The sequence below is a fragment of the Schistocerca serialis genome, chromosome 1 (assembly GCF_023864345.2).
Source record: "Schistocerca serialis cubense isolate TAMUIC-IGC-003099 chromosome 1, iqSchSeri2.2, whole genome shotgun sequence".
Classification (NCBI taxonomy): Eukaryota; Metazoa; Arthropoda; class Insecta; order Orthoptera; family Acrididae; genus Schistocerca; species Schistocerca serialis.
In genome coordinates, this window is record NC_064638.1 from 341,382,726 (window position 1) to 341,408,841 (window position 26,116).

General features: G+C 40.3%; 1 protein-coding gene across 1 annotated transcript in view; it reads left to right on the forward strand.

Annotated features, from left to right (window-relative positions):
• LOC126470044 (nuclear pore complex protein Nup107) overlaps positions 1 to 26,116 on the forward strand; it is a 260,292-nt gene that overhangs the window by 207,843 nt on the left and 26,333 nt on the right. Inside the window, exons 9-12 of the mRNA XM_050097545.1 lie at positions 1,659 to 1,923; positions 4,723 to 4,919; positions 18,348 to 18,543; positions 18,633 to 18,779. Of these exons, the coding sequence (XP_049953502.1) occupies positions 1,659 to 1,923; positions 4,723 to 4,919; positions 18,348 to 18,543; positions 18,633 to 18,779 (805 nt within the window). The remainder of the gene's footprint in view (positions 1 to 1,658; positions 1,924 to 4,722; positions 4,920 to 18,347; positions 18,544 to 18,632; positions 18,780 to 26,116) is intronic.

A 26,116-nucleotide genomic window follows, 5' to 3' on the forward strand; every position in this document is an offset into this window, starting at 1 on the left:
ATTCGACGTAGATCCCTCAGTGTGGTTGGTGGGTCACATCGTCCATAACCAGCCCTTTTTAATCTGTCCCAGGCATGTTCGATAGGGTTCATGTCTGGAGAACATGCTTTCCACTCTAGTTGAGCAATGTTGTTATCCTCAAGGAAGTCATTCACAACATGTGCACGAGAGTGGTGCGAATCGTCATCCATGAAGACGAATGCCTCGCCAATATGCTGCTGATATGGTTGCAGTCGCGGTTGGAGGATGGCATTCATGTATCGTACAGCCATTTCGCTGCCTTCCATGACCACCAGCAGAATATGTCAACCCCTCATAATGGCACCCCAAAACAGCAGGGAACCTCCCCACCCTGCAGCACTCGCTGGACAGTGTGTCTAAGGCGTTCAGCCTGACTGGGTTGCTTCCAAACATGTCTCCGATGATTGTCTAGTTGCAGGCATATGTAACACTCATCAGTGGAGAGAACATGATGTCCATTCGGTGTATTGTTGTTGGGCCCATCTGTACCGCACTGCGTGGTGTCAAGGTTGCAAAGATGGATGTCCGGAATGCAGTTGCGCATCATGCAGCCTATTGGGCACAATTTGAGTCATAACACGACGTCCTGTGGCTGCACGAAAAGCATTATGCAACATGCTGGCATTGCTGTCAGGGTTCCTGCCTGTCATAATCCGTAGGTAGTGGTCATCCACTGCAGTAGTAGCCCTTCAATGGCTTGAGCGAGGCATGTCATTGACAGATCCTGTCTCTGTATCTCCTCCATGTCCGAATAACATCGCTTTGGTTCACTTCGAGGTGTCTGGACACTTCCGTTGTTGAGAGCCCTTCCTGGCTCAAAGTAACAATGCGGACACGATCGAACCGTGGTACTGACCATCTAGGCACGGTTGAACTACAGAGAACACGAGCCATGTACGTCCTTTCTGGTGGAATTACTGGAACTGATCGGCTGTCGGACCTCCTCCGTGTAATAGGTGCTGCTCATGCTGGTTGTTTACATCTTTGGGTGGGTTTAGTGACATCTCTGAACAGTCAAAGGGACGTGTCTGTGATAAAATATCCACATTTAACATCTATCTTTAGGAGTTCTGAGAGCCGGGGTTAGGCAAAACTTTTTTGATGTGTGTATATAGGGTGTTTATGCTGCAGATGTATCTAGGTGTTGTCTCTTGACATAACAAGAGACCTGTACAGAGAGATTCTTTGCCCTGATGACCAGTTCAGTGTTTTCTTAATGTAACAGTAGTGTCCGTTACAACCAGTAAATGTGGCTGTTTAGTGTTTAACAGTAATAACATCTATAAAGGATGATCTGTATACTGTGGAGATAAGATAAATAATACGCCTTATTATGGCTGTATAGGCATGACTTTTTACAGGATATAATTAGATTTTAAATCCTCATTGTGTTTTATAATTTGTATATCAACATTATTTTCAACCAGCATAAATATTTTATATTTGATAAACATTGATTGATAAAGATGTGCACAATATGTGAGTTTTAACTTCAGTGTAGACAAAATATTCTGTGGTACTACACCGATATACATACATTTGTTCGTTTATTCTCAGTCTCAGATGTGACTGATTATGGGTGTTATGCCTTGGTCTGGCAGATATAAAAGACTTTAATAACTTTTTTTCCCCCCCAGGAAGTCTGTGAAAGAAATTTTTTCAGAGTTGGCATCAAGTGAAGACCCAAGTATTAAACTGACAGCAAATGAACCTATGTGTGTGGTTCAACAGATGCTTATAATGGATGAAATAGCACTTCTGATGGAAAAAATAAGTTGCTGGATTTCCAGTTGTGACCCACAGTTTCTGCGCTTTCTTGCCCATCTTGTACTTTTCTTTAGGATGGCTGGTGTGTCCAAACGTGATGATATTGGAGACTTAGTTCTTGTGGAATATATAAAGGTAAGTTGCTTGACTGAAATAAAAAAATATCATAAGTATAATGTGCGACTGAAAAAAAAAAATCTTAAATAAGTATTCCTAAGATGGAATGTAACACTATTATGAAAAGGATACTTGCTGCTTGGCATATAATGAAGATGGTGAGTCACAGATAGGCACCACAAAAAGACTGTCGGAAAGTGAGTTTTCAGCCAACAAGGCCATTGTAAAAATACACACACAGGTGTTGGAACCATAGACATCTCTCTCTCTCTCTCTCTCTCTCTCTCTCTCTCTGTGTGTGTGTGTGTGTGTGTGTGTGTGTGTGTGTGTGTGTGTGTGTGTGTGTGTGAGTGATGAAGGCCTTATTGGCTGAAAGCTTAATGTGTGACAGTCTTTCTGCTGTGCCTATCTTCAGCTCAGCATCTCCGCTAAATGGTGAACAGCGACTATCTTTCTCATAATGTTGTTAAATTCCATCCTGGATTTTCCATTGTTTCTGTTGTGATATAATTAATAATAGTTTAAGGTTTTGAATACATTCATTTTTATGTGTTGTTGCTATGTGCATTCATGCAATGAAATGGATGAATATCTCCTTTGTACATCTGTTCGTATCTATAGCATTGTATAACTCTGATATCACCAATGTGCTGTACATATAAACTAATAATTATAACAAGTCAGATGTATTAATAATAAATGCAACTGAACTCAAAGAATTCAGTTGGACAGTTAGAGGCAAGCGGGAGTATGGTACCCAGTAGAAATTGTTTTGAAAAGTACAGTGGTGGGGCTTTGTTGTGAAGATTTGTTAGTGACTTCTCCATACAGTTACATAATAAAAATTTCACATATTGAGATTTTCAAAACTCGTTTCTTTTCCACTGTGGGATGAAGAAGAAAAGATTGCATCTACTAACAAAGAGATAGAGGGGCTGGCCAGTACTTACCTCAGCTCAGTACAGCCGATAGATTCACAATACAGAACAAAAACTTTACATTCCTAGCTTTCGGAACTTTGTTCCTTCATCAGCGAGGAGAGAGGGGAAAAAAAGGGAAAAAGGGAAAGTGGATTCAGTTACTCACAACCCCGGTTATGAAGCAACCTCAGCTCCTTTTCGAATCAGAATTTCACCTGGTCCTTCTCTAAAACCCAAGCCACCTTCCTGGATGTTGACCTTCATCTTTTTGAAGCTCACATCCACACCTCTGTCCACATCGAACCCACAGACAGACAACAGTACCTTCACTTTGATAGCTGCCATCCATTCCACATCAAGCGCTCCCTTCCCTACAGCCTAGGTATTTGTGGCAAACGTATCTGCTCCAGTGACAAATCCCTCAACAATTAAATCAGTAACCTGACCAGTGCTTTCCTCTCCCACAATTATCCTGCAGACCTTGTCCACAAACAGATCTCCCAAGCAATACATTCCTCCCTGTCCAACAACACTGTTCCTACCCCCAGACCACACAGAAGCATCCCTCTTGTCACCCAATATTATTCTGGCCTCAAATACATCAACAAATTACTCCGCCAGGGATATGACTTTCTCAAGTCAAGCCCTGAAATGAGATCATCCCTTGACAATATTCTCCCCACGCCATCCAGAGTTGCCTTTCGTCCCCCCCCCCCCCCCCCCCCCCCCAACCTCCGTAACATCCTTGTCAAACCCTACAATATTCCCAGACCACCACCTCGACCCAGTGGTTCCTACCCCTGTAACCGACCCCGCTGCAAAACCTACCCCATGCATCCCCCCACAACCACCTACTCCAGTCCCGCTACTGGTAAAACATACACAATTCAAGGCAGGGCCACATGTGAAACAACACATGTCATTTATCAGCTGACATGCCTGCACTGGACAGCCTTTAACATCGGTATGATGACAACTAAACTGGCTGAGCGCATGAACGGGCACAGACGAACTGTCCGCCTAGGAGATGTCCAATACCCAGTAGCAGAGCATGCCATCCAGCATAATTCTAGAGACCTAGGAACCTGCTACAACGTACATACCATTTGGCTTCTCCCACCAACACCAGTCCCTCGGAACTGCGGAGATGGGAACTTGCACTCCAACACATCCTTTCACCCCGCCATCCCCCTGGACTGAAACTACGTTAACCAACCTCACTCCTATTTACTCTTAAGTCTTCTCCTTTTTCCCCTCTCCTCTTTAGCCATTCACGCATCTTTTCATCCTACATAGTTGTGATTATCTTTAAACTATATACCTCTTTACTTCTGTATGCATCCTCTTTTGTTTGAAGCTGGCACAGTACTTAACAGTAGAATATCTTTGGCTTCCCTCTGACAACCATGCTTCCATCCTTGCTACCCTCCCTGTTTACCTTTTCCTGTTGCTTCATAACCTGGGTTGTGAGTAACTGAATCCACTTTCCCTTTTTCCTCTCTCTCTCTCCTCCCTGATGAAGGAACAAAGTTCCGAAAGCTAGGAATGTAAATTTTCTGTTCTGTATTGTGAATCTATCGGCTGAACTGAGCTGAGGTAAGTACTGGCCAGCCCCTCTATCTCTTTGTTAAAATTTGTTCCACATCTTAAAATGAGCTTTTCCATTAATGAAAAAGATTGCATCTGTTCGCTTTAGAAGTCGAATAACCAGAACAGGAGCTACAGATGGAAGGAAATTTTAAACCTCTTATTGTTTCTGTAATGCTAGTTCATATGCAAATACTCATCTCCCCAACCTCACAGCTATCATTGGACCTAGTTTATTATACAAAGATTTATGTTACATCTAGCAGTGTGAAAGAATCCAGTTTCCCTGAACTGTTATATCTTTATCTAGGTGCTGATAGGATGGCAGCAGCCTTGTCTTGTAGCCTATTATGCATCTCTCCTTCCCCAAGATGACCAGATAACATTATATTCTGAGTTCTTGCAAAAAATTGTGGACCCAGAGTTACAACTACAGTGTTTGGCAGATGGTGAAGATGCAGGCCTAGACATATGTGCAGTCACAAAGACAACTGTAGAGAATATAAGGTAATCGAGTATATCTAGTCTAAAAAATGTAAATAACATTTTTTGTTTGAAGTGCACAGCAATTAAAGTTCAGTTTCTTTGATATGAGTGCCTTTATTCTGTTAATTAATCTTCATTGTAGCTGAAAGATTCCATAATAAGTAATTTGTGCATTGCAGTGTATGATACTTGTACTTTTGTTGTGACACATTCTTTTTAACGTAATCTTTTCACATTATCAATAACTGTGAAACTGTCCTCGAGTTGCCTTTTAATAGTAATGTGGTGAATATCGTGCTACCATTTAGGAGTGCAGCCAGAAGATGCTGACCTCTCTTTCGTACCACAGTCAGTAGGACTATGCCAAGCAATGTTGCGTGATGTTAAAGCCAACCTGTCATGGAAGCTTTGCCTTTAGAACTGTCCCCAACAAATTGAAAAGTAGATGGAAAACTAGACACACATTGAAACTTTCAGTTGGTCCACAAGGTGTTGCTCAGAATGGCCAGCACAAGTGACAGTTGTCAGGGTTATAGATCTGGCCATATGTGGCAACAGGCCTGCTCTGTGTACGAAATTTGCTGGCCTATCCATGTGGCACACCTACCTCCAGGCCCTTGCCACTTGGGTAGAAGACCCAGGTACAAGACCAGTCTGACGCTCCTACAAAGCAAAACCTACTTCAGTCTCATCACAGGTATATCCTATCACATCAGAGGCAGGGCCACCTATGAAAGCAGTCATATTATTTACCAGTCCTGCTATAACGTCTGCTCAGAAATTTATATGGGCAAGACCACCAACCAGCTATTCACCCAAATGAATGGCCTTTTGGCCACCATCCCCACTAATACCTTCCCCCAGGACACATCTCCCAGGGGTCTCACAATTCTTTTTTGAGTATGTGCGTGATGTGCATGGGCCCCCAAGCCATCGCATGACTACTTCTTTTATTCTGCTGCACCAAGTGAGACAGCACAGTGGTTAGCACACTGGACTCGAATTTGTGAGGATGACGGATGAAGTCCTTGTCTGGCCATCCAGATTTAGGTTTTCTGTGATTTATCTAAATCGCTCAAGGCAAATGCTGGAATGGTCCCTTTCAAAACAACACAGCCAATTCCCTTCCCCATCCTTGACACATTTGTAGCTCGTGCTCTGCCTCTAATGATGACAATGTCAAAGTGACATTAAACCCTAATCTTATTTCCTTCCATTCTTCCTTTGATGCAGTTTTGCTATCTGATTGTACCTTCCCTCAGACTTTTCTCTAGCACTGATTCCTTGATTAGAACATAGCTTGCTCATGGGATGATTAATGGAAAATCTCATATAAAGATGTGAAACAAATACTAACAAAGAGATAGAGGGGCTGGCCAGTACTTGCGTCAGCTTACTTGCTCATAGGATGTCAGTTATGGCTTTTTCTCGCTTCATTCCCTTTGTTTCACACTACATATTTCAGTTAACTTATGTTTGATCGACACATCTGGGGCTGCCTTCCTCCTCTTCCATAAAATTCTTTCACAGAATACATGGGTAGGGGTGGGAGGGGGGGCATGAAGTAACCATATGATGGCAGCTCTCCAACCATGCCTGTATCCCACTGTTGATGCCCAAGCTATCACCTCCCCACGTATGCCAAACAGTAGGTGCCTGTGCATGAAAGGAAAACAAAACCAAGCAACTATCTGATATTTACTCACATCAGTCCCTGCTTTGTACCTGAACAGATGGAGGATCCTTTGTCTCTAGTAACCCAATGATCTTTGTGGAGAATATTTAAAATATTTGAATGCTTTACAAACTTTCTTCCCAAATTACAAAGTGTTCTGCCATAATTAAGATGGCTAATCCTATCCAGTCCCAGGCGTTACTCTCTTTTAAGCAACTTGCTGATGTATCTGTTATCATAAGACCCCATAAGAACCTAAACATTATACAGGGTTTAACGTCTCACTGAAACCTAACACTGCAGATGGGTAAAGAACTACATGAACACATCCAGAAGCGAGGGATTCACTTTGTGCATACTGTACAAAGGCCACTGGGACAGGAAAGTTGACATCAGTGAAGTCATCCTTGATTTTGTGGAGGTCAAAATCATTTCTCACCCCCAGATGTGGTGCTTTAAATGCCAGTGCTTTGTGCATATGTATTCCTAGTGTACACACGATTTTTGGAAACTGTGGCCAGCCACTTCATAGTAATTTGCCCTGTGTACTACCACTATCTGTCAGTTTTGAGAATGACCACATTCACCAGTCTCTAAAGTTTGTTACCCTTATTGAGAAACACCTCATACTTTGAACCTAGAAAAAAAAATAATTGTCTGTAGCCACTCTCAGTGATATCGACTTGTGCGCTTCTGTAGCCAGGTCGTCAGCAGTACATAGCTTATTTACTCCCTCGACATCACCCACCTCAGTGTTAGTGTGGCGCCCAGCTTACAGTGGCCCATGTCTTGGTGAGCTGTCCTCTTTTGGCTGCCCTGCGATGGACTCTTCAGTTGCTGAACTCATTAACATTAATTTTAGCTGACAATGCCTCATCCGCTAATTTAGTTTTACGTTTTACATGTGACGGTGGATTTTATCATTCTGTATAAGTTTTAGCGCATGTCCTTCGTCCCTTTGTTTTCCGCACTCTAATTCTTTTAGGGTGTATGTTTTAATGTGTCGCAGAGTGGCTGGCTCTTCCTTTTTATTCTTGTGGTCGGCCAGCCACGGTCATCTCCTCTCTTGTTTGTACCCTGTCTACCTGTTTCTTGCTTCTCTCTGTGGTTTTCTCTTCCTGTTTTGCTCATAGTAGGGTTAGATGTCCTTCTGACATTCTTCTGATTCTTCCTTTCTTCTGCTATTGTGCTGTACATCTCCTTTCTTTTCTTCTTTCCCTTGTGTAATTATTTTACCGGGAACAAGGGACCGATGCCCCTGCAGTTTGGTCATCCCCCCTCCCACTCTTTTAAACAAAGCAACCCTTGACATCGACCTCTGGCAGTTGCATAAACAAACTTAATCATGGGGGCAATATGGCCTTTCCCTCATGATATCAGCACAGCCTTCGGGTATCACTTCTCGTGCTGTACTCCCACCTGCTTATATCAGCGACAGTCTTTGTGACTGTGACATTTTCCGATGATCCAGTCACTTTCTTGTCATTACATGATGTACGACTTATCACTTTGGGCTCTTCAAAGAACCAACTGGTGTGTGCAAGTCTATATCACTGTGTACCATATGCCCCCTCTCTGTCACACTGCCTTGACAAAATTGTGAGGAACATCTCCATTTGGATTACCCACAGCACTGGAGCTGCTATTCCCCTTCCTACAGGTCACCTCCATTGCCAGCTAGTGGTATGGTGGACCATAGATTTGGAAAAAGCTCTTCAGGATAATCAGACAGCCCTACACCATCTCAAATGACATCCTTCACAGACTGCCATTACACTTCTAAGTGGCTCTGTGCTAAGGCTCGCTTCATAATTAAATCCAGTGAGTGATACATCTCCTCCTTGGGAACTTATGTGTCTATCTCAGTTTTCTGTGCCACCAAAGATCAACAACTGTCCCGGGTCTCCTCCTGCATGGCGGTATATCTACCAGTGTGTCAGTTGTTGCTGATCACCTTGTGACCATCTTTGTTACTGCATCGGCGTCCTCTTCTTACCCAGCTACATTTTGAATGTGTTAAAGAAAGCTGATGGCACCCCCTATCCTTTGCCCCCGGTCACAACTGAATTATATAATGAACCTTTCACTGACTCAAAACTGCTTCAGGCTCTTGACTCGTCACGTGATATGGCTCCAGATCCTGATTCAGTTCATAATCAGAAGATCCAACATCTGAATGTCACTCAAAAGTTCCATGTACTCGGGATCTTCAACTGTGTGTGACCACAAGATGTTCTCCCTTCGCAGTGGGGAGATAATAACATTGTCTCCATTCTTAAGCTAGGAAAAACTCAAAATCCATTGACAGTTATTAAACAATTGACCTTGCTAGCATGCTGTGTAAAGTATTTGAAAGGATGATAGGGTGGTGGTGGTGGTGGTGGTGGTGGTGGTGGTGGTGGTTTTGGGAGTAGAAATGATGCATCACTTGGTTCCCCACCTGTCCAAGAGAACAGCATCCCACAGTCCTTCAGCTCCTGGTGCATCCTGCATTTCAGACTCCATAATACCCATTTTGTGTGTCTTCAATAGCCGAATTTCTATTGGTCTCACTGTCTTCTATCCCTTGAATCAATTTAAGTTGCACTCTTCTTTTGTGCCTTCTGTTTTTTGGTCTGTATTTAAATACATTTTTGAGTATTCTTTTGTGTCCAGTTCTCATTAAGTGTACAAACCGAAAAAATTGTCTGTATTCTATTTAATATATTATGGATCTTCCTTGTATATTATTTCCCATACATTTTATCTGTTCTCTGTTCCAAAAGGGAGATATTTGTTGAGCATCTTTTAATTCTATTCCTACAGCTTTTCTTTTCTTTCAGCTCTTTCCCCATAATCATCCTGCGCTGTGAACCACGTGATGTAAAAGGCTGAATAATGGTTTTATAATAGGGTGGTGCATAAGTTCACAACATTTTTGTTCTGCATGTTGGTATGATGGTTGCTATGGGTTTATTTATTAATCGTCATTTGGAAACAGCAAGTGGACTGTGGATGCAGAAAAATGGAGTGTCAAGTGGTGAAATCAGACCACTTCTGACATATCTTCTGTTAAGAGTTCAGTAAAGGGTTGACAGCAGCAGATGCAGCCATAAAAATTTGTGCTGTGGATGGAGATAAAGCCAGTGGACAGAGCACAGCAAGAAAATGGTGTTCTCATTTTAAGGAGGATCGTTTTGACGTTAGTGACTCTCCACATTCTGGAAGACCTGTGGGGTTTGATGAAGTGTGTTTAAACGCATTAATCCATAGTGATGCATTTCAGTGTACTTGTTGTTGTTGTTGTTGTTGTGGTTGTGGTTGTGGTTGTGGTTGTGGTCTTCAGTCCTGAGACTGGTTTGATGCAGCTCTCCATGCTACTCTATCCTGTGCAAGCTTCTTCATCTCCCAGTACCTACTGCAACCTACATCCTTCCGAATCTGCTTAGTGTATTCATCTCTTGGTCTCCCTCTACGATTTTTACCCTCCACGCTGCCCTCTAATACTAAACTGGTGATCCCTTGATGCCTCAGAACATGTCCTACCAACCGATCCCTTCTTCTGGTAAAGTTGTGCCACAAATTTCTCTTCTCCCCAATCCTATTCAAAACTTCCTCATTAGTTATGTGATCTACCCATCTAATCTTCAGCATTCTTCTGTCGCACCACATTTCGAAAGCTTCTATTCTCTTCTTGTCCAAACTATTTATCGTCCATGTTTCACTTCCATACATGGCTACACTCCATACAAATACTTTCAGAAATGACTTCCTGACACTTAAATTTATACTCGATGTTAACAAATTTCTCTTCTTCAGAAACGCTTTCCTTGCCATTGCCAGTCTACATTTTATATCCTCTCTACTTCGACCAACATCAGTTATTTTGCTCCCCAGTTAAGTTATTCATAATTGTAATCTCAGGGTATTCATTTGAATTGACAGCATTTAGATTTGTTTGATTTCTTATGCAACTGAAATTTAACAGATTCCTTTTAGTACTCATGAGTATGACCACATACTTTCCCTTATTTACAGTCAATTGCCACTTTTGGAACCATACAGATATCATGTATAAGTCATTTTGCAGTTGCATTTGGTCTGATAAGTTACTATGACACAATAAATGACAGCATCATCTGCAAACAATCTAAGAGGGCTACACAGATTGTCCAATAAATCATTGACCTATATTAGGAACAGCAGAGGGGTTATAATACTTACTTGCTTGGGGAATGTCAGATATCACTTCTGTTTTACTCAGTTACTTTCATTGATTTGTAAGAACTGTGACCTTTCTGGCAGGAAATCACAAATCCAGTCATACAGCTGAGACGACAGTCTGTAGGCATGTGAAGGTTGATTAGACGTCTCTCTGGAAATATAGAAATATGAAATCAATTTGATATCCCCTGTTGACAGCACACAACACTTCGTGTTAGTAAAGAGCTAGTTGTGTCTGGCAAAAATAATGATCTCTGAATGTTCATTGGCTGTACGTCAATAGACTGTATTCTTCAAGGTAATTATAGTGTTTGAGCACAGTATGTTTTCCAGAATTTTACCACAAATCGATGCCAGTGATACGAATCTTTAATTCACAGGGTTATTATTTCCTTTCTTGAGTATGAGTGTGACCAGTGCAACATTCCAGCTTTTAGGTGTAGATCTTTCGTTGAGCTGTACTGTGCTGTTCTGCAGAATAGATGCAAGCTGCCTCCCAACTTCAGTAATTGTACTCCCGAGGTATTTATTTGTGGTCTAGGGGTAGCATCTATGTCTGGTAATCAAAAACATGACCTCGGCACTGGTTAATTTTGGAATAAAAATAATTAGTAATGTTGGCCAAGGCCCCCATGAACCATGGACCTTGCTGCTGGTGGGGAGGCTTGCGTGCCTTAACGATACAGATAGCCGTACCGTAGGTGCAACCACAACGAAGGGGTATCTGTTGAGAGGCCAGACAAACGTGTGGTTCCTGAAGAGGGGCAGCAGCCTTTTCAGTAGTCGCAGGGGCAACAGTCTGGATGATTGACTGAGCTGGCCTTGTAACACTAACCAAAATGGCCTTGCTGTTCTGGTACTGCGAACGGCTGAAAGCAAAGGGAAACTACAGCCGTAATTTTTCCCGAGGGCATGCAACTTTACTATATGATTAAATAATGATGGCGTCCTCTTGGGTAAAATAGTCCCTCATTCGGATCTCCGGGTGGGGACTACTCAGGAGGACGTCGTTATCAGGAGAAAGAAAACTGGCGTTCTACGGATCGGAGTGTGGAATGTCAGATCCCTTAATCGGGCAGGTAGGTTAGAAAATTTAAAAAGGGAAATGGATAGGTTAAAGTTATAGTGGGAATTAGTGAAGTTTGGTGGCAGGACGAACAAGACTTCTGGTCAGGTGAATACAGGGTTATAAATACAAAATCAAATAGGGGTAATGCAGGAGTAGGTTTAATAATGAATAAAAAAAGTAGGTGTACGGGTAAGCTACTACAAACAGCATAGTGAACGCATTATTGTGGCCAAGATAGACACGAAGCCCATGCCTACTACAGTAGTACAAGTTTATATGCCAACTAGCTCTGCAGATGACGAAGAAATTGATGAAATGTATGATGAGATAAAAGAAATTATTCAGGTAGTGAAGGGAGATGAAAATTTAATAGTCATGGGTGACTGGAATTCGTCAGTAGAAACAGGATGGCTTTCCCATCTTAAGTGAGTGTCTGCCCATACTCCTAAGAAGTTTGAGTGCAATGCCTCCTGAAGGAAGAGAAGGAAACATAGTAGGTGAATATGGATTGGGGCTAAGAAATGAAAGAGGAAGCTGCCTGATAGAATTTTGCGCAGAGCATAACTTAATCATAGCTAATACTTGGTTTAAGAATCATGAAAGAAGGTTTTATACATGGAAGAACCCTAGAGATACTAAAAGGTATCAAATAGATTATATAATGGTAAGACACAGATTTAGGAACCAGGTTTTAAATTGTAAGACATTTCCAGGGGCAGATGTGGACTCTGACCACAATCTATTAGTCATGATCTGTAGATTAAAACTGAAGAAACTGCAAAAAGGTGGGAATTTAAGGAGAAGTGACCTGGATAAACTGCAAGAACCAGAGATTCTACACAGTTTCAGGGAGAACATAAGGGAACAATTGACAGGAATGGGGGGAAAGAAATACAGTAGAAGAAGAATGGGTAGCTTTGAGGGATGAAATAGTGAAGGCAGCAGAGGATCAAATAGGTAAAAAGACGAGGGCTAGTAGAAACCCTTGGGTAACAGAAGAAATATTGAATTTAATTGATGAAAGGAGAAAATGTAAAAACGCAGTAAATGAAGCAGGCAAATAGGAATACAAACGTCTCAAAAATGATATCGACAGGAAGCGCAAAATGGCTAAGCAGGGATGGCTAGAGGACAAACGTAAGGATGTAGAGGCTTATCTCACTAAGGGTAAGATTGATACTGCCTACAGGAAAATTAAAGAGACCTTTGGAGAAAGGAGAACCACTTGCATGAATATCAAGAGCTCAGGTGGAAACCCAGTTCTAAGCAATGAAGGGAAAGCAGAAAGGTGGAAGGAGTATAGAGGGCCTATACAAGGGCGATGTACTTGAGGACAATATTATGGAAATGGAAGAGGATGTAGATGAAGATGTAATGGGAAATACGATATTGCGTGAAGAGTTTGACAGAGCACTGAAAGACCTGAGTCGAAACAAGGCCCCCGGAGTAGACAACATTCCATTAGAACTACTGACAACCTTGGGAGAGCCAGTCCTGACAAAACTCTACCATCTGGTGAGCAAGATGTATGAGACAGGCGAAATACCCGCAGGCAAATAGGAATACAAACGTCTCAAAAATGATATCGACAGGAAGCGCAAAATGGCTAAGCAGGGATGGCTAGAGGACAAACGTAAGGATGTAGAGGCTTATCTCACTAAGGGTAAGATTGATACTGCCTACAGGAAAATTAAAGAGACCTTTGGAGAAAGGAGAACCACTTGCATGAATATCAAGAGCTCAGGTGGAAACCCAGTTCTAAGCAATGAAGGGAAAGCAGAAAGGTGGAAGGAGTATAGAGGGCCTATACAAGGGCGATGTACTTGAGGACAATATTATGGAAATGGAAGAGGATGTAGATGAAGATGTAATGGGAAATACGATATTGCGTGAAGAGTTTGACAGAGCACTGAAAGACCTGAGTCGAAACAAGGCCCCCGGAGTAGACAACATTCCATTAGAACTACTGACAACCTTGGGAGAGCCAGTCCTGACAAAACTCTACCATCTGGTGAGCAAGATGTATGAGACAGGCGAAATACCCGCAGACTTCAAGAAGAATATAATAATCCCAATCCCAAAGAAAGCAGGTGTTGACAGATGTGAAAATTACCGAACTATCAGTTTAATAAGTCACAGCTCCAAGATACTAATGCGAATTCTTTACAGACAAATGGAAAAACTGATAGAAGCCGACCTGGGGGAAGATCAGTTTGGATTCCGTAGAAATGCTGGAACACGTGAGGCAATACTGACCCTACGACTTATCATAGAAGAAAAAGGCAAACCTATGTTTCTAGCATTTGTAGACTTAGAGAAAGCTTTTGACAATGTTGATTGGAATACTCTCTTTCAAATTCTGAAGGTGGCAGGGGTAAAATACAGAGATCGAAATGCTATTTACAATTTATACAGAAACCAGATGGCAGTTATAAGAGTCGAGGGACATGAAAGGGAAGCAGTGGTTGGTAAGGGAGTGAGACAGGGTTGTAGCCTGTCCCCGATGTTATTCAATCTGTATATTGAGCAAGCAGTAAAGGAAACAAAAGAAAAATTTGGAGTAGGTATTAAAATCCATGGAGAAGAAATAAAAACTTTGGGGTTCGCCGATGACATTGTAATTGTGTCAGAGACAGCAAAGGACTTGGAAGTGCAGCTGAAAGGAATGGATAGTGTCTTGAAAGGAGGATGTAAGATGAACATCAACAAAAGCAAAACGAGGGTAATGGAATGTAGTCGAATTAAGTCAGGTGATGCTGAGGGAATTAGATTAGGAAATGAGACACTTAAAGTAGTAAAGGAGTTTTGCTAGTTGGGGAGCAAAATAACTGATGATGGTCGAAGTAGAGAGGATATAAAATGTAGACTGGCAATGGCAAGGAAAGCGTTTCTTCAGAAGAAAAATTTGTTAACATAGAGTGTAGATTTAAGCGTCAGGAAGTCGTTTCTGAAAGTATTTGTATGGAGTGTAGCCATGTATGGAAGTGAAACGTGGACGATAAATAGCTTAGACAAGAAGAGAATAGAAGCTTTTGAAATGTGGTGCTACAGAAGAATGCTGAAGATTAGATGGGTTGATCACATAACTAATGAGGAGATATTGAATAGAATTGGGGAGAGGAGGAGCTTGTGGCACAACTTTACTAGAAGAAGAGATCGGTTGGTAGGACATGTTCTGAGACATCAAGGGATCACCAATTTAGTATTGGAGGGCAGTGTGGAGGGTAAAAATCGTAGAGGGAGACCAAGAGATGAATACACTAACCAGATTCAGAAGGATGTAGGTTGCAGTAGGTACTGGGAGATGAAGAAGCTTGCACAGGGTAGAGTAGCATGGAGAGCTGCATCAAACCAGTCTCAGGACTGAAGACAACAACAACAACAACAACGGCCAAGGCATCCAGCGTAAGAAGTTGCCGTCATTTTGCCAATGGCCTTGTCAAAGAGGGCGGAGGAGCAGACAGAGGTTCAGGGCACTCTCTTGCCCTTGGGATGGGAAAATGCTTCTGAAGGTGGAAGAACTAGCAGTGATAAATGCAGAAGCGGTGAAAACCACAGCATTAAGGGCACATGGGATGTGGGGCATGTAATTGAGAAGTGTCATGATGGTCTCTCCATTTGCAAGAGATTCCAGACTAATCCACCATTCAGAGCTGTGGAGGAAATTGCCAAGGGGAAGGTAGCTATGAGAAAAAGATTGAATAACCAATGAAAGGGTAACATTCTGATAGTCAGGGCATGTAATGTTAGAAGTTTGAATATGGTAGGAAAGCTGGAAAATCTGAAAAGGGAAATGTTCAGGCTCAGTCTAGGTACTATAGTGGGCATCAGTGAGGTAAAATGGAAAGAAGACAAGGATTTCTGGTAAGATAGTTTAGGCTAATATCAACAGCAGCAGAAAATGATACAATGGAAGTAGTATTTATAACTAATAGGAGGGTAGTGCAGAGAGTGAGGTACTGCCAACAATTACATGATAGGGCTGTTACCATCAGAATCTATAGCAAACCAGTGCCGATAATGATAGTTTTCTGTTGTAGATGCTGTAAACTGTTTCTTGATAACTGTATCATATTTATTTAGCACCCACCCACATACATATCACCCAGAATATAATTATATGTCACTGTCATTGTCACTTGTCACAGTGGACTGCCACTGAAACCGTTACATCCCATGTCATTTGGAAATTAACCTTCGAGGGGATGCGGTATATTTTATGATATGAGTGGGTGCGCAGCATACTTTATATAGATGTAAAGAATAGCTTTCTTTATGTTGCCGTGATAAACATGTATGAGCAAAATCACAGTTTAATCATAATTTCATTAAGTAAAGATAAAATAAACTTCCATTAACTGTGCTAAATCACACTACAAATTAAACAATAATAAAAAACTTTCGTTACATCACTCTGTTGTTGTGTACAAGTATTACCCCACAGTAATAACCCACTTGAATCATTAATAAGAGCACATCAGCACATGTTGCATCAGATCCCAGCCAACCACATATTTTATTGCTGATTATATTGTTGAAAGCTGCCTCATTGTGAGATTATGCCACCAGCTTAGAATCTGGGTCCTTTCTTGCACGAATTGTAAATTTTTTCTTACCTACCTTGTTTCTCATTTTATACTACTGCTGCAAACATTGATGTATGGCAGTACAACTTAGCATTGTGTTAGCTAAAGCAGTAACGAAGGAATAAGTACCTGCTCGCAGTTGTAAAGCAATGGTGGAACGGTACAAGACAATGTTATTTGTGATTGGTGCACTTTATACATAGGTGCACCTGCTCGAGGGTTAATTTAAAAGATTCATTACATTTAATTCCTGATGATGCTTCTTAAATTTGTCAGTGCTGCAGAAGCTGTTGACCTCCATCATATTTTAGTTCCTTTTTTGAACATGTGTGGTCCTGAAATATGTAAGTCTTCAAGGCAAAGCTTCAATTGAAAGTTTTGTTTGATACAGCACACTTTTTTGATATAGAGCCACTCTGTCCTATCAAAATCATCTTGGTTTCTTGTTTCTTACTAATGAAAATTACTGTTTAATACTGCTCCTCATGAGACTTAAGGAAGCCTTTGCATTTGTAAATGACAGACAAATTCATCATTTTAAGTTCTTTAAAAATTTCCGTACACAATTTCATTCGGTAGATGCTTCTATAATTCTTACAGATCTCATCTGAAATTTAGAGATTATGTACACCAGAATAGTCCTCAGTCTTCTTTAAATTATGTACGACTGAAAGATAAGCATGTAAATGTTTCTGTATTGTAGTTCTACTTCTTAAGTATTCTTAACATGTAACAACATAGTTTTCTGTTTAGTGTTTCTATATGGCTTTCCCATCTTAAGTGAGTGTTTGCCCATACTCCTAAGAAGTTTGAGTGCAATGCCTCCTGAATTTAAAGTTACCGAATTCAATTACTCTTCAGTGGCTGAAGTTCGTCCAGAACTTTCTTTTGTCATTCACAATAAAACAGTTATCACAAAAATATTTTCCTACCTCTTCCGAGCTGATTTTCTGCTGCACATCTGCTTCAATAGTCATTTAATAAAAAGACTTATAATACTCAAAAAGCAGTGCATCTGCTGCAGATGATGTAGAAAATATGAGTGACATTGAGATTGCATTTGCCTTAAGTTTGGGACAAGTGTTACATGTGTGATATGCACAAGAGAAGATCTAGCAAAGTAGCAAGTCCTATTTTCACAGCTATAAATGTTGAGGCAGTTTGCAGTCATCTAACTTAAGTCTATGAAACAAAGTACATGCTGTAGGATCACAGAACCAGTCTGCATCATATTCCTTAAACTACAGAATTTGCAGTGTAAATCTGAAGACTTCTGCATGCATTGAATGAAGTTGACCATGGTTGAAATATTCACTGTTGTGATTACTAGTGGACTTTGGTGCAGGAGGGTGTGGATTTTGTGGAGAAAATAATTTTACGTAATGAAATAGTCACGAGTTGGCTTTAATTTTTAATGTAAAATAAGGATGTTTCCTATTACAGAACCTCAGCTGGACTTGACTGGTTAACACTGCTTACAAGGTGTATAAACGATAAATAGGTACTGAAAGAATGTAAAAACGAACCGTTTTAATTAATTGTTTTTCTGCTTGATGATTTCATTTATTGAAGTCAAATTTAATAAATTTTATGTCTGTTTGCCATTGAAGTAAATGCGCAGGTACAACTGAAGAGGGAGTAATGAAGTATCTATTGATTTTACAATCTGAATGTAGAATACTACCATCCTCAAAGAGATGACTAACATTTTCCTACTTACTTCCAGAAAAAAGGAGACGTGTATGAAATTACTTTTTAGATGTTGACACCACCACATAGATCCACTAAAAATATTGTGGTTCTGTGTGCTCATGATTCAGGCAGCAGCCATGTCTTCGACAGGAAGGCAGACATCTCATATTTAGCCATATATACATAGACTTTCCTCTTTGCAGTAAATAAATGAACTCTTACAGGAGGAGAGCAGACTCAGAATTAGAATTTGGACTGCAACATGAAGAAACGTCGCAAGATACAGAAAAGGTGAATGCTCTAAATTGGCTTGTGGTGTACCCAGAACAACGATTTGAGTTGCTCTGGCAAGCAAATGCAATAATACGGCAATTCATAGCATCAGGCAAACTTGAAATAGCCCGTAAAGCTCTGAATAAGGTATTTTTGAAATTTTCTGTGAATAAATGAAAGTATTTGTGAAATATTAAACACAGTGGGTAATTCACATGTATATTTCCTTTTTTCAGATACCTGGTGATACAATAGATTCGCTCGTTCGTGAATACAATGCTTCAGAAACAGTAAAACTATATTCATATGCTGATGTAAATACACTTTTGCCAGCACAAGTTGCAGAGACCTGTAGAGAATATCTTTGTATTTCAGCTTATTTAGTAAGTTTTTAATTCTGTGCCATAGTCTCATTTTCTCTCCATATTTCTGCATGCAAGTTATTTTTAATTTTTTACCAATAGTAATATTAAGAGCTTCCATCTGCATCCAGTGATTTTTATCCATGAGCCTTCAGCTGAGTACTCCTTGGCCATTATCAGATGATGACTGTCTTTATGTTGCTGCTATTGTCCTCATATAACCACACTGCCTTCCTTGATATCAATTATGTTCGCTCCAGCACCATATAAGGTAATGTTTTCGTTGCACACCCACTGTGCCCACTTCAACCTTCTGATGGCTGGGTCCCAAGCTGTCCTTAGCTGCAGGCAGTCATCTTTATTCTGGTGTTTTCATAAATTTTTATGTTGAGTCAGAGGCCTGCAGCATAGTAAAGCTTGAGTCCCAGCCATTGGAAGGCTGAAGCAGGCATGGCAGGTGCACAACAAAATCAGTACCTTATATAACAGTAATATTGATGATAAAACAGCAGTTCACGTGCAACTTGTGATAAGTAATCCTGAAAGGTAAGCAGTGGTTGGTGCTTGTTACTAAAATAGCCATTAGTGAGTGACCTCAGGGGATGTAAACTGTATTAGGAATGCTGGGGCATGTGAAGCTTTATGTGAGTCAGCATATAACTGCGTAATGGGATAGTGTACCGTTAGGAAATCGTAAAACCCATCTACTGTAAGATCTTCTGAGGATAGACCTCCAAAATTGGTACATTTAACAAATCTATGAACTGCAACAGACCATATACGTTATCACAGATTCTTTTCCCGATATTGAAACAAATACATGGAGCCTTAAGAAAGGTCTTACCTTTTTGTATCTGGAAAGCTTGGCAGAGTGTTGTAGGAATCCTTGTCAGTAAAATAGCTTAGAAATGGCACACTTCTCGTGTCTTGCAGATACTCAGTGAACATGGACATTTAATTGGTTAAATATGAACGTGAAGAAGAAAATAACTTATGTGAGGAACAGCATGAAGGAGATAATGGCTTGAGAAGCATTTATATATTACTTCAGTACTTTAGTGTTACTAGAATACAACAAGGCTGATTTTTATTTGTTATATGGCCCATTCACAATTGTCCAACTCTGTCAGATATTTTGTAATACGAGTGCAGCATCGTAAATTGCAAGAGTACAGTAACTATTGTAAAGTTGCACATGAAACAGGAATGATGTGTTAATCATCACTACCCTATGAAAAAAATCCTGAGAACGTGCAGTCAGAATTGAAGGAAAGAATGTTTGGGTAATAAGTTTTCAAACTGAGTCCTTTACAAGTTAAACCGGAAGTTGTAATAGAAATACAAAGATCTCCTCAATATAGACGTTGCAGGTAAATATGAAAAATCAGCAATTGTATCCTGGACTACAAAGATGCTAAATACAAAACCAGAAAGGACAACTGAAGGAGATCACAGCCCCATAAAAACTGGCTGAAACTATTTGACAATACTGAACTGCTTCTGTCTAACATTTTAGACAATTCTCAGTCAACAGCCAGTCATCTAAACCTCCAATGTTAAAATTCAATACAAACTTAGAAATTAACTTGCTGTTAATGCATATTTTCTGAATAAGGTGGCAGTATGTTATCTTTACGTTCGCCTAGTGACAGTCAAGTGAATGAGAATCCCACCCTTATCACACACGTCTCTGCCTCTCAGTGAGAGTTTTATTGCACATCATGTGCTTTGTGGCTCTAATGACACATGACCCAAGGGTTAATCTCCTGAAAGCCTCTTGGTACTCAACTTATCCTTCTATGCTGTTGATCTCTCTTTTTCACTCTTAAAGCTTTGAGCAGATTGCTCTGTGGGAAATTCTCAATGATTTGCTATAACATCCAACTCGCTAGATTTTGCTGTAACCATTGCCCAGGAATAAGTTGATCAGTTAACCATCACATTTCACCTCAATGTGATGCATCAATAATGATATTTTCTGGGCTGCTGAACTTCATTCAGGAAAAAAAACTCAAGCATTCATTGATACCAAATGAATTCTGTATTAAAATTTTTATGTGGGAGTTGGGACAGGATGGTGGGTGGGAAGATGGTGGTGTTCCAAATGATTTCCTGAGTGAAACTGTTCATCACGAAGGTGGTTGTTTGTCCATGTTGCCATACACCAAATAAAACACCTGTCCTTCCTTCGACAGGATAACTGTTCAGAGACATTAGCATAGCAGCTGAGTGAGGTAAAGCCCAGCCACAGTAGCATAGTGCCTGAGTGAGGTAAACTCTTGTCAGATCATTAAGCCATTAGAGTGGTTGTTGCAACCTGGTTCATGTTGGCGGGCTGCAGTATGGCAATGAGAGTCTCATTGGATCATTATCAGTGTTTCATCTGCTGACCATAGTTGGCATTAGTGAAATGGAAGATGCACTGATGGTGCTGGGAACGGTTGTTGATTACGTACATGCAAAAATGAAGAAAGAAATTAAAATGCTCAGAATCAGACGGCACATCCAATTATTTTAGTGGGATTCGTGGGGCTGCAATGCATTATCATTATGATCATCTCAAACAGCATGCTCGCATCCTTTCACAGGTCCTCTGTACAGCAAAATGTGCTTATGCTTTCATAAAATACTGAATTTACTGTTTTCTTTTCTGCTGATGGATCCAGTTTGAACAGTTTTCCTTTTTATTACACACGTTTCAAAAATTTCCTAATTGCTATCCTGTGAAATGTTAATAGTTGCTTGGCACACACAACTCATGAGATACAATAAGGTGCAATCTCGACTTCCAGTGGTGAAGAACAAAAAGGCTGTTGCAAAGGAGCACGAGGATGTAAAGAGCGACTATTACTAGGCCCGTGTTGCTGGAAAATCAAACTGTGGGTTGCGCAATCGGGACTGATAAGGCGCGCTGGCGCTGTGCGCGCCTGGTGGGGGACAGGAAATACACCCTGTTCTGAGGCAGCAGCATGCTCAGTCGACTCGAGGCAGCCGCACGAAGCACACAGCCATGCCTTACAGGAGGAGAATGTATAGAAGAAGGAGCAGACTTCCAGTGTATAAAACAGTGGGCACTTTCAGTTTTGTTCCTTACAATGTTTCTCAAGAAGAGCTACTGACTGGACCTATCACATTTGTTGGATGCAAGATTAACTTTTCATGTACTACTACAGAAGTTGTTCCTGGTAATGCATGGTTAACACTTGCCATAGTACGAGTTAGTGATAAAGCATTACAAGGATTGGAATCGTACTATGACACAGACATTATTTCCTATCGTACGTTTTCTATTGGTGTACAAAGTAATAGGAACTATGGAACAGCTGTTGTACATACTGATAAACCATTTTCATTGTATACAAGGAACAGAAGACGTGTTCATTGGCATTAACACGTCTTCTGTTCCTTGTATACAATGAAAATGGTTTATCAGTATGTACAACAGCTGTTCCATAGTTCCTATCACCTTGGCTGTGTGCTTCGTGTGGCTGCCTCGAGTCGACTGAGCATGCTGCTGCCTCAGAACAGGATGTACTTCCCGTCCCCCACCAGGCGCGCACAGCGCCAGCGCGCCTTATCAGTCCCGATTGCGCAACCCACAGTTTGATTTTCCAGCAACAAGGGCCTAGTAATACTAGGGCCCGTGTTGCGCTCTCTCTCACACACTCCACAACGCTCTCTCTCACACACTCAAGGTCACGCGCTTGGTCACGTGACTTGCACAGTAGCATAAGGCTAAGTCACACTCAAGGCCACCCGCCTCGCGCGGTGGCTACGTCACACTCTTGGTCACGTGACTTACACAGCAGCATAAGGCCAAGTCACACAGCATAAGGCTAAGTCACACAGCCATGAAATAAAACCCACCCAGAGGTGCAGAGGTGACATATCAAGCTAAAACCAAACAAAGGTCACTACACTACACATACATTGATTACCAAAAAGCTTTTGATAGTGTACCCCACTCATGGTTACTACAAATATTGGAAATTACAAAGTAGATCCTAAATTGATACAGTTCCTAAACATAGTAATGAAAAATTGGAAAACCACACTTATATCCAAACAAATCCAAATAATATCACATCACAGCCAATACAGATTAAGCGTGGAATATACCAAGGAGACTCATTAAGTCCTTTCTGGTTCTGCCTTGCTCTGAACCCACTGTCCAACATGCTAAATAATACAAATTATGGATACAATATTACTGGAACATACCCACACAAAATCACACATTTGCTATACATGGATGATCTAAAACTACTGGCAGCAACAAATCAACAACTCAACCAATTACTAAAGATAACAGAAATATTCAGCAATGATATAAATATGGCTTTTGGAACAGACAAATGTAAGAAAAATAGCATTGTCAAGGGAAAACACACTAAACAAGAAGATTACATATTGGATAACCACAGCAACTGCATAGAAGCGATGGAAAAAACAGATGCCTATAAATATCTAGGATACAGACAAAAAATAGGAATAGATAATACAAATATTAAAGAAGAATTAAAAGAAAAATATAGACAAAGACTAACAAAAATACTGAAAACAGAATTGACAGCAAGAAACAAGACAAAAGCTATAAATACTTATGCTATACCAATATTGACCAACTCATTTGGAGTAGTGAAATGGAGTAACACAGACCTAGAAGCACTCAATACACTTACACGATCACAATGCCACAAATATAGAATACATCACATACATTCAGCAACAGAAAGATTCACATTAAGCAGAAAGGAAGGAGGAAGGGGATTTATTGATATAAAAAAACCTGCATTATGGACAGGTAGACAATTTAAGAAAATTCTTTCTAGAACGAGCAGAAACTAGCAAAATACACAAAGCAATCACTCATATAAATACATCGGCTACACCACTGCAATTGCATAACCACTTCTACAACCCTTTAGATCACATAACATCAACAGATACGAAGAAAGCAAATTGGAAAAAGAAAACACTACATGGCAAGCACCCGTATCATCTAACACAGACACACATCGATCAAGATGCATCCAACACATGGCTAAGAAAAGGCAATATATACAGTGAGACGGAAGGATTCATGATTGCAATACAGGATCAAACAATAAACACCAGATATTACAGCAAGCATATTATTAAAGATCCCAATACCACAACAGATAAATGCAGACTTTGCAAACAACAAATAGAAACAGTAGATCACATCACAAGCGGATGTACAATACTAGCAAATACAGAATACCCCAGAAGACATGACAATGTAGCAAATATAATACACCAACAGCTTGCCTTACAACATAAACTTATAAAACAACATGTTCCCACATACAAGTATGCACCACAAAGTGTACTGGAGAATGATTAATTCAAATTATACTGGAACAGAACCATTATAACAGATAAAACAACACCACATAACAAACCTGACATCATACTCACCAAGAAGAAATTAACACAAGTAATCGAAATATCCATACCCAATACAACAAACATACAAAAGAAAACAGGAGAAAAAATTGAAAAATACATCCAACTGGCTGAGGAAGTCAAGGACATGTGGCATCAGGATAAAGTTGACATTATAGCAATTATACTATCAACTACAGGAGTCATACCACACAATATCCACCAGTACATCAATGCAATACAGCTACATCCAAACTTATATATACAACTACAGAAATCTGTAATTATTGATACATGTTCAATTACCCGAAAGTTCCTAAATGCAATATAACACATACCATACAGTTAAAAGGAAGTGACGCTTGATCAAGGTCCGCGTCACTTTCCATTTTTAACCAGACTTAACGTCTGAGAAAGTAAAGAAATAATAATAATAATAATAATAATAATAATAATAGTTGCTTCACATACGGTGCTGATTTTATATCCCTTTTTGAATCTTTGACCAATATTGTTGTAAGAAAACTTCGTGGTCAGACTTTTTGTAACAGCTTTAACTGGCCTTGCTGACCCATGCATTGCTTTATCTTCCTATTCAATATTGACTCCAATTAGTCTTTTGAGAGATTATAAATTTCACTTGGCAAATGAAATTCACGTACACCTTATTGCCAGGAACACACATTATCAACCACTATTTATTCAGCGATACATGAGAGCATGTTCAAAAGTAATACCTCAGAACTTTATATGCAAAAACTCTTGGAAGATTTTTATATAAAACAAAAGTTGTTAAGTTTCTACAGCTTTATTCCTCATGTGTACATCTGCATTTCTCAACAATGTAGGAAAAGACTGGTCACTACATACCATAAAGAAGACACATCAAGTTGCAGCAGAAAGGCACTGTTGAGACACTCGCATATAGCTTTCGGCCACAGTCTTCAGCAGTAGAGACACACACACACACACACACACACACACACACACACACACACACACACACACACACCCACCTCACGTACGCATGACCACCACCTCCAGCAGTTCAGGTTGGAATTATTATTATCAGTATTTCTCAACATAGTCATTCTGGTGATGAACACATTTCTCCAAATGAGAGATCAGTTTATTATACCGTTCACTGTCGAATGTTTGACTTAGTGTAACAGAGCCACAGCCTCATGCCTGCTTGCACCATGTCATCACCATCTAAGTAAAGTTTTCAAAGGTGTTCTTTCAGTTTTGGAAACAGATGAAAATTGGATGGGGCCAAGTTGGAACTGTATGAAGGATAATCATGAAAATGAACATAGGGCATCAGATTGTTACTGATGTCACAACATTTGTGTGTGGTCTTGCAGTGTCTTGCAGGAGGAGAGGATGCTCCATGTGTGGACAGATTTTTTAAATTCAAAACTCGATTACAGTGCACTGTCTCTCGTGCACTGACATAACTACATTGCAACCTGCCGCGTTACATGCTACAGTTCGGGCTGCAAGTATATAGACGTGAAGAATAAATATATAGATTATTAACAATGTTTGTTTTGTTTAAAAAGTTTTCAGAGTTTTTATGTAAAAAGTTCGGAAGCATTACTTTCCAGCATGCCCTTGTATTTACAAAACTTACCGTAGATGAAAAAACGAGAAGCTACTATACAAGGTGTCAGGAAAGGGAAAAATGTAGATGTTCCCAATGTCCCTAAAAGTTCATGAGATGTCACCTCTTGAACACTGAAAGTTCTTCAGCTCAGTGGCACCACTAGTGCTTAATTTTGGCAGTGCTTTTGTCAAAAAAAATCAGCTTGGTGACTGTCAGTACTGACTAACTTGGTGCTGAACTGTCCTGCATTAATTATTTCATGAATATAGTGGTCCCTCATGTGGATGTGTTTCAGTAGAGCATGGTGAACACCGTTGTGACTCAGTGCATTGGCACTATGTTG